Here is a 12,776-nt window from a genome sequence, read left to right as displayed (position 1 = left end):
CCTATGCAGCCTGCAAAGTCAAATCTAACTTGAGAGTTTTAATCCCTGAGCATTAATGGCTTTCACTGCTTTATGGCAGGATACATCTCATTGCACAACACATCTCATTGCTCAGCCCATCTCAAATCTAGCAGGAAATTCTTCATTCTAATTAAAAACTTACTTAATTATTGGCTGAGGGAAATTAATTGGCTGCTGATATCAGCTTGCCAGCTCAACAGCTGAAAATCGTTGAGCAAAATGCATAGTCTCACTATGCACATATGCACCCTTTTTTCTTCCAAGGCAATGCCTGTATCTATAAATGATGTTCAGTAAGTATAGTTATACTGCAGTCATCAGTAATGAGCTTTTCTTTTTTCTGGGTCCGCATAAGGACATGTCCTTTTTTTTCAGCATTGGTTTGCATCCTTGTAATCTACTGATTGTGTGAATAGCCCAATAGACAACAATGTGCACTAACCTACAGAAATACGGATCCATAGATTATGGGACATGTGAATAAGGCCTAAGTTATTCATTCTGGATCTGTCTCTAGAGCTGCTTTAGTGTTGCTGCAATTTTTGATACTCACTGTCAGGAACCGGACAGCAGGACAATACAAGACAGTGAGCCCTGACGCTGAACCCTGCCCATTGTCCCTACCTGCCTGCCGCAATCCGCCCTAAGATGTCCTACTGGCTTGGTGGGACACAAAGACAAGACAGACAGACAAAACACAATAAAGAATGGTCGACAGTCCGGGTCACAACAATCGGGCAGCTCAGTACAAAAACACAATCCAAAAACCAAGGTCAATAATCAGGCAATATGGTCAGGGGCAGGCAGCAAGCAGGGATAGTCAGAATACAAGGCAAAATAGTCAGAATAAACACAAAGCTAAATAGAGGAAGAAGCAGGCTGAGACAAGCTCAATAACCGGCACCAGAATGAGCCTCAGCCAAACACTTATAGGGAACAAGGAGACAGTTCCAGCTCCCTATTGGACAAGGCTGCTGGTTCCAAACAGAATCACCTGCTTATCAGAACTGGCAGCAGTGTAACTCCTTAATAGCCAGAGCACACAGCAGACGGGTGGGGCTTAACATCATGCTAGAAATAGGCCAGTGTTCAGACAGGGTTAAGGTTACTGCACGGTGTTCATACCAGGCACATTCATGACAGTACCCCCCCTTTTATGAGGGGCCACCGGACCCTCACTATATAAATCAGGAGTAGGTGGAAAATTACCTCTCACCACACAGGTTTGAATGTCACTATCAATGTCGCTATCCATTTCCCACTCTTCAGCGGAGGACTCCGGGTTACAGACAGATGAGTTACAGACCGAGTTGTCATCACCACAATTGACATTTACATCAGGTACAGGTATGGCAGGTTTATCAGAGGAACAATGTATGCCCATTTCACCAATGGTTACCTGTGCGCCCACATAACCTTCCTGGTAGTCATCTGGATGCTGATGATGTTCTGATCGCTGGGGACGTATAGGGCAATGGCTGATGTAGTGACCACCGTTCCTGCAGTAAAAGCACAGGCAATGATGTCTCCGAAATTCTCGTCTTGTCCTGATGTTCAATACTCCCAGCTGCATAGGTTCCTCCTCTGAGATGTCAGGGGTAAGGAAAGGTTTTTCAGCAGAAAAAGAAGCGGAAGATTTGACGAGGTCAGAGTTTGCTTTTGCCTTCTTTCTGTCACGTAGTCTGCGGTCAATACTAATGGCCAAGGCCATGGTCTCTTTAACGGTTGGAGGATCTGGGTGACCTACCCAGGCATCCTTAATGCCCTCTGCCAATCCTTGCTTAAAGAAAACCTTCAAAGCTGATTCACACCAAGTAGTCACCACACAAAATTTTCTAAACTCAGAGCAATATTCCTCTGCTGGTCGCTTACCCTGACAGAGAGAGTAGCTTATTCTCTGCCAATGCCTTATGATCTGGTTGAGCATATATAGTACCCAGGGACAAAAAGAATTTCTCCAAGCTGTTCCATTCCTCCTCCTCAGGGGGAATTTTGAGAGCCCAAGCCTGAGGATCTCCCTGCAGCAGTGAGACCACAATACCAACCTTCTCCTGCTCAGAAGGGAAGTGATTGATCCGGAAAAATAACATACAAGCACCCCTAAAAGACTCAAATTTCTCCATATCACCAGAAAATCTATCAGGGAGCAACATGACCGTTTTTTTAGGCCTTTCCACCACTGGGGGCACTACCAAAGCATTATTCTGGTTGACAGACAAAACTTGAACATGTTTAGTTAGGTCTTCAACCAGGCAAGACAAAGCCTCCATCTTAGCAACCAGGTTAGAATCCATTAACTGGGTGATCTGGTTTGCCAGTTTGACCACCAGGCCTGACACCCCCTCCACCCGAATAGCAAGATCTTCCACAGTAGCCATGGCACCAGAGGGGGCAGTATAACTTTTTTGGCCGGTTATTCTGTCAAGAACCGGACAGCAGGACAATACAAGATAGTGAGCCCTGATGCTGAACCCCGCCCACTGTCCCTACCTGCTTGCCGCAATCCGCCCTAAGATGGCGGCGGGCAACTTGGCAGCGGTCCCTGTACTGGCTTGGTGGGACACAAAGACAAGACAGACAGACAAAACACAATAAAGAATGGTCGACAGTCCGGGTCACAACAATCGGGCAGCGCAGTACAAAAACACAATCCAAAAAGCAAGGTCAATAATCAGGCAATATGGTCAGGGGCAGGCAGCAAGCAGGGATAGTCAGAATACAAGGCAAAATAGTCAGAATAAACACAGACCTAAACAGAGGCAGAAGCAGGCTGAGACAAGCTCAATAACCGCACCAGAATGAGCCTCAGCCAAACACTTATAGGGAACAAGGAGACAGTTCCAGCTCCCTATTGGACAAGGCTCCTGGTTCCAAACAAAATCACCTGCGGATCAGAACTGGCAGCAGTGTAACTCCTTAATAGCCAGAGCACACAGCAGACGGGTGGGACTGAACATCATGATAAAAATAGGCCAGTGTTCAGACAGGGTTCAGGTTACTGCACAAGACAAAACACTGAATATCAGCGCCATCTCAGCCGCGCAGCACGAGCCGAGGGGTGCACGGAGTTCATCCCAGGCACATTCATGACACTCACTGAAAACTATTAGCAACACTGCATCCAAACCTGAAGGCATTCATGCTGTCTGACCATTGTCTAAATTCTATCATATGAATTATTATTTCAGAATACAGGGTTTAACCCTTTAACTTCAAGAGTTCATTTTAGCCTAGAGGTTTCTCAAAGCAATCCTGGTAACATATCATAAGGGTAATAAGGTTGGGATTGATCAACATCATTATAATGGCAGCTTGTTGTTGCTGCAGCCTAGTATCAGCTTTGGTGACATTTGCTATAAACTATAATTCATTTTTCAAAAACTTTATGAATAACTATAAAAAGATATGTCTATTCCATTGTTGATGTCATAATTATAAAGCTATGCTATCATATCCTGTGACAATCTAATTAGTATTGACACAATAAAAAGCTTGTTTTTCTATGTGTCGTTTCATAGAGTGTAACCATTGTTATGACCACACAATCAGTGACAATTATAATAACATAGGCCAAGTAATTTAAAAAGCCTTCAAAATAAGTAAAAAGAAAGCTGCACATGCTAGGAAATCACAGCGAGGTTTAATTGATATTTTGTGAATCTTATAATGAAAGAACATTGCACATGTCCAGAAAGATAATTATATCGTTTTGTGTATTGCTAATTTATTACTAATGTATCGGCAAACATCTGCTAGGAGATTGTGCTATTTTGTCCTGCTTACTTTTGGTGTTTGAAGACACACAAAGCTTTTTGATTGCTTAGTATCCCGTTCTTTTCCTATTGCACGTAGAACTGCAGAACTTGCTTGAAAGCTTCTATCTGGGTGTTGATGAATTAATCTCATTACTACTAGGTCGCTGCATTTCTTCTCTATCTCTTTTTGAACCACTTGTGCTCCCTTTTGAAAGCATTGCTGTCTGCTCCTGCCAGACATTTGCCACAAAATAATTAGTCATTACATACTGCGCTTTTCTCTGGTTGATATCGCCCCAAATCCTAATTGGTTTTGGAGAAGAGAAGAAAACTTGCTTAAGTTAATGATACTACTTGCAGGCTTGTGATTTATTTGTTAACAAATAGCAGAGGATTTTAATGTGTTAGACAAACATTTTCTAAAAACGCCTAGTCTAAGTCAATGGGATCATTAACAACATTATATATTTTTTTAGAAACTCTATGTTCTTTGAAAGAAAGTATTGCATTAAACTTTGAACTCTGGATCTTCCATGATAGTTTATTGTACCTTAATTGTCCAACTGACCCTAGTGCCGGGCTAATTCAGTGTAGCTCTTTTGTTATTTCTTAACAAAGGAAAGCTAATCAAAACTGTAGTGAGGAAAGAATAATTGTACATAGCATCTAGAGACACTGCTGAAGCCTGTTGGCATCTAGGAAAAGTCTGACATTTATGGTTGCTATATACTATCCCCTGGCATTGTATCTTTTACAATTAATGTGTGAAATTAGGCATTTTATAGAATGCTCTAAATGGGATGTCAGAGTGTTAAAAACTTCAAATGTCACACCAGTACCTAGCAAAAGGCAAACTGGCAAAGAATGAAATACTACTCCTGCCAGTGACCCAATTACATTTTTATTGTCATGTAACTCATGAAGTAGTCTTTGTTTATTCCTGCCAGTGAAATTTTGAGGCAGTCTTGTTGTAGTTGACAAGTATACAGGAAAGCTCTAATCTTATTCTAAACCACCTAAACTGGGTGGGGTAAGGGCGCCAAAAAGTACAATAACTTTTTGGTTTTGTTCAAGTCATTAAAGTCACTGTAGAGTGACAGGTCAGGGTATTATATATTTTCATACATTTACCTACATAATTCATAAATTATAAATTCATAAACTCTCACTTCTTTGTATATATGTTAAAATTTGGATGTTTCTTATTGTTACAGATTTTAACAGCTTTAGATCAAGATGACCAAGCTGGAAAGCAAAAACTTGCCTACAAATTAGAACAAGTCATTGCCCTGATGAGTATAGACAGCTGAAAAATGCTCTTCCAGGTTACCCTGGAAGGGATAAACCAAGCCGTGCCTCAGTCAAGATTGTCATCTTTACCAAGTGCAAGTTCGGATTGGCTGGATGCAGGGTCTTCTGCTTCCTCTTCTTCCTTCTATGAACCTCATGGATAACACAAAATGTCCTATGGATTAAGGGAGGTCATACAGTGTGGAAATATTGGGATACAAAAACATTCTAATTAAGACCTCTGCTTACAGAAAAACTATTACGCTATCCAGTATGGAAAGCCAGAGGGTCTTATATGCTGTGCTGCTGCTTGTGGCTTCTTTCCCTGCCATGATTTGGTATGGATGGAATGTGAACTTAGTATTAATGAATTTTAAACCATAAAAAATGGAATCCTTCTTTGGCAGAAAAAGGCATTATTGATATCCCAGCTACCTGACTCAAGTTTTGTCTTCATGTAAACCTTCGACATGGAGCATAAAACAAGAACATGCAAAATTCCTTTAATCTATCAGAGGCCATTAGAAGAAAGAAGTTATTCTACTTTCCTTATCATTTTCTCTGTTCAAACAACCCAAATAAGTTTTTGTCCTGCAAGCTTTTCAATGCATCTGCTTTAATTCAATGTTCCCAAAAAAGTAAAATTGTTTGATAAAATCAAGTACAAAGCAACAAAAAGAATGCAGATGGCTTTTAATATGAATACTAATGACTTATAAGCTAGGTATAAGAATACATCATACCCAAGATCCCAATTTCATCTTACAATTCAACAAACGTTAAATTTATGTACTACAATTTGCATAATAAGAGACAAACACCAGTAGTTTCATTAATGTTAAAAGTGATCCATCTTATGTTTCAGGTTTTACATTTAATTGGTTTAAGTGAAGTCCTCACATTCCAAAAGGTACAAACTTCCACGTCAATTGCCTGTAGTGTATAAAAATAGAATGTTATGTACTAAGAAGATCTATTATGAAAAAAATACACACACAAAATGATATATAATGTATGTTTGCGCTTTTGCATCCATTGTTTTACATACAGGCAATGTGAAGGTTTTAAAAGAACAAGGTAATTTGATACACTTTAGCACAATTCACTTTAGACCTAAGATGTAATGTAAGATAGAAAAGGGGAAACTATGATCCATTTCAACTTGGGAAAGCCATTTTCAGTCTTGGGAGGATTAGACATATTCTTGAAGGCTTAAAATATAAAAGCTTGTTTTGAAACTGCCATTTACAAAAAAAGGAGCACAAAGTACAATAATCATGCAAAAAAAAAAATAGATTAATAAAAACAGAAAATCAGCACAATTTTTATTTGGAATGACAAAACAGAATGTCACCAAGAAGGTTAGTATTGCCTGTGAATGCAACCAGCATAAGTGACAAGTAGCTACTCATTTTAAGGCTATTGCTTTAAAATTCCAGGTTATTCCAACTTTTTTCCAAGGTTACTCTAACTTGTTTTGTAATTTTGCAGAATTTACAGTTCAGTATTTTAGAAGGTGAAACTGTACTTTTTCGTTGTAGGACAGTAGTAATGTATACAATTCTTCCTATTCTGTAAGCATTATTTTTTATACTAATAAAGTACAAACCTAACTACAGGCATACGCTAGAATGAATTCAATTTGGAACAAGCTGGAAAGTGATACAAAAAAATTGGTTTCTGTCTATTTTTGTTGAGAGCACTTAATCCCTTATGCACCTTATTTGAACATTTCATAGCATTTGCTTTGAATTTATGGTTACTGAACTATAAATGCTATTTAACTGGACTTGAAGGTTTGGCTGGCTACTATGTTTATCAAGGGGAAGAAGAAGCATCACACTCAAAGAATTGTAGACAAAACCAAAGGTTATGGTGGCACACCACTGTCACATCTCAAAGGCTTTCTTCTTATCCTCAAAAGGATAATGATGGAAAGGACAATTCAGTATGCATTTGTGTCTGCTCCAGTCCCGATATCTCGCATGAAATGTAGGAAGATGATAAGTAAACAATTGGATTTGCACAGCTGTACAGAAAGAATACATGTAGACCACTATGCTATCTAATTCACTCAATGTTATCTTTATTTCTATGATACATATTTTTTCCATTTTTTTTTCCAAAAAAGGCAACCTCAGACAATTAAAATATAAAAAAAACAAAAGAAAATAAGTACATATAGAAGAAATGTAACTTTTCGTGTTGACCATTGTGAGCTTCAAAGCTGCCTGTCTTTATTTTCTTTACTTTTTCCTGTTTTCTTATTCTGAACTTCTTGCCTTGAGAATTGCCAGATTTGTGCTGTGAATGTGTAGGGTCTTGGCCCTTAAGTTCCAGAGGAACATACCTTAGCTTTCAGGGTTTTTTTCCCCTTTTTTTCCCCTTTATACTGATAATAGCGCATGTTAATACAGTTAATTCTGAGAGAAAACTAAAGCCTTGCTGATGATGTGGATGTGGTTTTCATTTTATTTCCTACTTTTAAGTTCCTTTTTTTTTTTCTTCTTTTTTTTGTCTGCCTGAGAACATTGATTCGAGTGGTATGTCATGTGACTATATTCAATGTTAAGGTGGAAACTTTATCAAAGTCTTTGAAATAGAATGGGTTTATGAAATCAATATATAGTGCTGATGAACTGGTTTAATGCTATAGTTTATTCCATAAGCCTACTGCTTCAAATTCAACAGTTTTTTTGGCTAATGATTAGATTTACAAGGGTTGAGGTCCTAATCCAGGCTACTTAAATAATATATTAGTTGTACTGACATTGATAAATATCATGATGATTCCACTCTTTCCCTCATGGGGGACCATTGAAGCCTTTTGTACAAAAAAAAAGTGGACTGAAAATGAAAAATAGTATTCTGTATTCTATTTCCTGGTCATAAAATAACATTTTAATTCTTTAAAGCTCATTTCAATTAAAAAAAAGTTGCTTTACAGTAAAGATTTTGGAAAGAAAATCAATCAATATTTAAAGTTAACAGAAAAATATATCTAATTTGTGGTGAGGAAACATTAAAATGCTTGAATGCTCATGACTCAAGTCAAGCATTTTTCAATGCTGGAGCACTCGATTCAAGTAACAAACCCCATAGAAAACAATGGGAAACGAAAGCATTTAACCAGTTGCCCCCTGCTCAGGAGAGCGGAGGGTGCCTGGTAAACCTGAAATCTTACAAATTGACAGTCTGGCCCCCTGGTAAGTATGTTAACCCCTGGGGACCAGACTGTGCTCTGTTGGAGGGGAAGGGGGAATTATACTTACTGCTCTGGTATTTATCTTCACTATCACCACCCAGCCAATTTCTGGCTGAGGAGGGAAACTACTGCAGCTGCTGATTGTCTGAGTGGCTATGGTGAACATCAAAGACCAGAGTGGTAAGCATAATACTTAAGCATCCCCCATGGGTTTTAGGCTGTGAAAATGCAGTATGCATTTCCACAGCCTTAATGCTTGTTGATTATCTTTCAACAAGCTTTTCAAATACCGAGCATCGGAGCACCACAAGAGGCTTTGTCTAGCATTGATCTTGATCAAGCATCATGCTGGACCAAGTATCAAGCTCAACACTGTATTAGGGTGCTTTCATACACACCGGATCCGCAGCGGATTTTACAGTGCGGATTTAATGCTGTGTTAATTCATTTTGTCAAATCTGCTGCGGATCCGCAGCAGAAAATCCGCTGCGGATCCGTTAGGTGTGAAGGCACCCTTAAACATATTTAAATAAAATACTTCTTGTGATTAATAATTGGTTTTGTTTCTGCAAATGTAAAATCTAGCATTATGTTATATACCATAATACCTCTTATATGGCATGTAATTGTTTCACTCGGTTTGTGTAGGAACAGCACTCTATGTAGAAACTGGCCAAAACAGCTGTTTTCAGTTGAATCAGTTTATAGGGGTTTCAATAGTGAATATGGTGTGACTGACTGGATAGTTAAAGCTTTAAAGGGCTTTTCCAGTTTTTTTTATATGCTACACAATAAATGAAAGGAACAAGAGGGTGCCATGATCAATTTATTGCAATGTTGACATATTATCACATTCTTTTGTGTGTGTGTTACAGAGGATTAAACCTATTTACTTGAATAGGCTCTAGACAGTAAAACACAAGATAGGTTATGTGTCTGTCTGGTGTGGGTCCAACTGATGGTATAACACTCATAAGCATGGGGTCTCGAGTGTCCCTGTTTGAATTTTAGATTTAGAATATATGTTCTCTGCTTTAATTAAAGAGGGGGCATTGAGACCTCAATTCCCTTTATCATTGAGAGTCTGATTGCTGGCACTGCTCAATTCCCCCCCCCCCCCCTTAACAATTGAAGAGTCTTATCACCTTATCACTTATCATCTATAACTATACTACACTGCAGAAGTACTGAGCTGCCACTGATTCTGAAAACATTTTCATAGGAATGCTCATTCCTAATAATTGGCCTATGTAAAAGAGTCAGCGGATCTTATGTCAGCTAATGCAATCTTTTCTGTGGCCAAAAAATAATTAAGGATTAAGTAAGCAAGCACCCTCCTTATCTGAGCCTGCACTGCCCATCTAAAAGGACCCATAGAAATATAGAATAAGGTTACAGTTAGGCTGCTCATGGAAAATAGCATTTTTTCTACACCATACAGAGACAATGAGGTATTGAAAGTGTATAATAAAGAAGCTAGATTTTACATTTAAAGACTACAGATTATAGTCAATGTTAAATTCAAACTGTAAAAATGCTCATATATCAATAAATTAGAGGTGTAACCAAAGTTTGCTAAATACATGTGTTTCACGCACAGAAATATTTTACTATAACTGTCTATTGTGTTGATTCGTCAACATGCTGAAAAAAGTACACTTGTAATATTAAAGGGGTTATCCAGCATTAAAAAAACATGGCCACTTTCAGTGACAGCAACATTCTTGTCTCTAGTTTAGGTGTGGTTTGCAATTAAGATTCATTCACTTCAATTGCATTGAGTTGCAAAACTCCACTCAAACTGGAGGCAAGAGTTGGACTGTCTCTGCAGGAAAGTGTCCATGTTTTTCTAATGCTGGATAACCCCTTTCACTAGTTCAAACAAGACAACCAATATAGCTGCACTTCCTGCTGTCACTTTTGCAAAACATACATAATTACTGAAGTTTTCTAATTATTAATTAGCAAACTTTGACTATCGCTCTCTACTCTACTATTAAACTACTGATACTAGTCTCTACTATGCAGATGATTATCTTGTACTGAATGTACCTCTTGTGTACGTATGTGTATTCCAATATCTCACATTTGTTGGGCCATATACACATAACTGTCCCAAGTACTTAAGGAATATTATAATTAACTAGCAAAAATGGATTTAAAGCGTAATGTTTCTAATTTATATTAAACTGTGTATATGTACAGTATTCATATAAAATAGAATAAATATAATTGAAATGTATAATGAGAAGCTATTCCCAAATGTTTGATGCAGGGCATTAAACTTTACTTAGAGAAAACAAACTACTTCCTTTTAACTTCTTCTATCAATTAACTGAATTATTAAGTTAAAAATAAAAAAAGATCAGTTTTCGAAGTTCCTCATGTGGTGTCAGGTATTGCAGTGCAGTTACTATTTAACTGTGTGCATTAGCCCAAACCTGACTGAAGGCTGTTTAACTGCATTAAAGATGCTTTTAAATGTATATTTCTGGCAGCTAGATGTTAGCAACAAATCTTTTAAAGGGGGGTGGTCCCTTACTTTTTTTTTAAAGTATCCAAATTGAATTGTCATTCTAAAGGTGACTGGTTGCTGCTGTTCACCACTTTCTGCTCTCTTCTTCACACAAGGAAGTGTCCACTCAGCCAGTTATTGGTTGAGCCAATCACTATCATGGCCTGTGATTGGCAGTTATTGCACTTCCTTGTGTCAAGTGGAGAGCATGAAGTTGCAAGTAGCAGGGCCAGGCACCATCAGAGGTTGCGCGGGTTCAGGTGAGTACAACTTTTTTTTATTTATTTTGTAGCCCACTTCTAAAAATAAAAAAAATAAACAGAAGAGTTTTTTTTTTCACAAGTCCTAGATGCTTGAAAGCTTTGTAATCTGGGGAAATTGGAGACCAAATCAACACCTTGAGCTCTTTTCCATGTTCCTCACACAATTCTTGAACAATTGTTGCAGTATGACAGGATGCATTATCCTGCTGAAAGAGGGCACTGCCGTAAGAAAGTACTGTTGCCATGAATGTGTACTAGATCTGCAAGTATGTTTAGGTATATAGTAAGTGTAGTATGGTATAAATATCATTATGATATTAATATCACTAGTAATCAAACCTTACTAAAACCATGTCTTCTCTCCTTATACTAGTGTTATTACTTATATATTACCTATAAAACCCCTCAAATAATATTTAATTGCAAAAATTGTTTCTATTTTTATATTGAAAATCCAGTTACACATTACTTCCTTGGATAAACCTTTCTTCCTATGCAGAAATGATATCCTTCTGTTATAGTGACAGATGCTCTGCAATGTCAAATCTTCTCTTTTTTTTTGCAACATTAGCATGGTCTTTTGTGCTTAATTGGAGAACAATCTTATAAGCGTCTTCCGGATTCATAGGTATCTAAAAGAATAATCCCAAGGTTTATAGTAATTACAACAAATTAATTGTAGAATGCTTCTATAAAGTTCTGTTGTCTTCCTATAATATTGTATTGAATCTAAAGATTATAGAATGTGCAGTATAAAATGCCTTCATTCCCGTTACTCATTAGAAAGTATTGTATTATATAAAAATTCTGAAAATACCAGAACTTGCAAAATATCAATGCAAGGAAAAATCTCTTTCTGACCAGGAATGCTAATGAATACTCGTCAAGGCAAGAACTCTGCGCAAAGTCTTTTGGCTACAACAGTTTTTGATAAAGTTTCCACCTATATAATCATATCTTTAGAGTCCAGTGTTACTGAGAGCCTCAAAGAGATAAAAAATGCATAATAGAGTGGAGGTTTTTATTATCCTAGATATACTATTTAAATTGGGGAAAAAAAGAGTTGTAACTTGGTAAAGGCAAGCTTCTGTAACTTTGTTATAATTAATTGTATACCTGTGTATGTAAATATAATGCATTCCTATTTTGCAGTCCAAAACAAATGGAAAAAAACAAACTATTTGTAATATAGAATAAAGTTTATTTAAAAAAATCTGTCATCTGTTATGTTATCTTTTACTTTGGTGGTTTTTTAATTAAATCTCTGTGTTATGTACCACCAGTCCATGGAGATATATTGAGCCTCAGCCTTCCTGCTAAAACCATCTTTAAAATATATTAGCTTCACATTGAATCCATACAAGGTTATATTTAGAAAGTAAAATATTTCCCCAAGAAACAGGCTAACGTAGTTTAAAACTGGGGTCCAACCCTCTTTCCCACACCAATCATAAAAATGCTGAGTGTAGGCCACCAGCTGAGCACTAGATTTTGCTATTTTCATCAAACCCCAAGGGGATTTAGGGACTACCATTTTCATGATCAGTGGAAGTCCCAATGATTAGTGAATGGATGATATCTGTTATTATTGGGAAAACAAGGAGTTGGTAAGTGTGTGTAGGTTAAACATGACATGATGATGATGATGATGATGATGATGATAAAAAAAAATCTGGTTTAGAATAAATGCAACATGGACTGGTTTGTTGCAAAAAATCTGAGCCTAA

At 37.5% G+C, this 12,776-nt stretch overlaps 1 protein-coding gene across 1 annotated transcript in view; it reads left to right on the top strand.

Moving 5' to 3' along the window:
* PLXNA4 (plexin A4) overlaps positions 1–12,231 on the top strand; it is a 614,893-nt gene extending 602,662 nt beyond the window's left edge. The window contains exon 32 of the mRNA XM_069979087.1: positions 4,991–12,231. Within this exon, the coding sequence (XP_069835188.1) occupies positions 4,991–5,086 (96 nt within the window). The 3' untranslated portion in view covers positions 5,087–12,231. The remainder of the gene's footprint in view (positions 1–4,990) is intronic.
* The last annotated feature ends 545 nt before the right edge of the window (positions 12,232–12,776 follow it).

Source organism: Dendropsophus ebraccatus, chromosome 1, assembly GCF_027789765.1.
Source record: "Dendropsophus ebraccatus isolate aDenEbr1 chromosome 1, aDenEbr1.pat, whole genome shotgun sequence".
Classification (NCBI taxonomy): domain Eukaryota; kingdom Metazoa; phylum Chordata; class Amphibia; order Anura; family Hylidae; genus Dendropsophus; species Dendropsophus ebraccatus.
The sequence above is the reverse complement of the archived record's forward strand: the minus strand, read 5'-3'. Positions and strand labels throughout refer to the sequence as shown.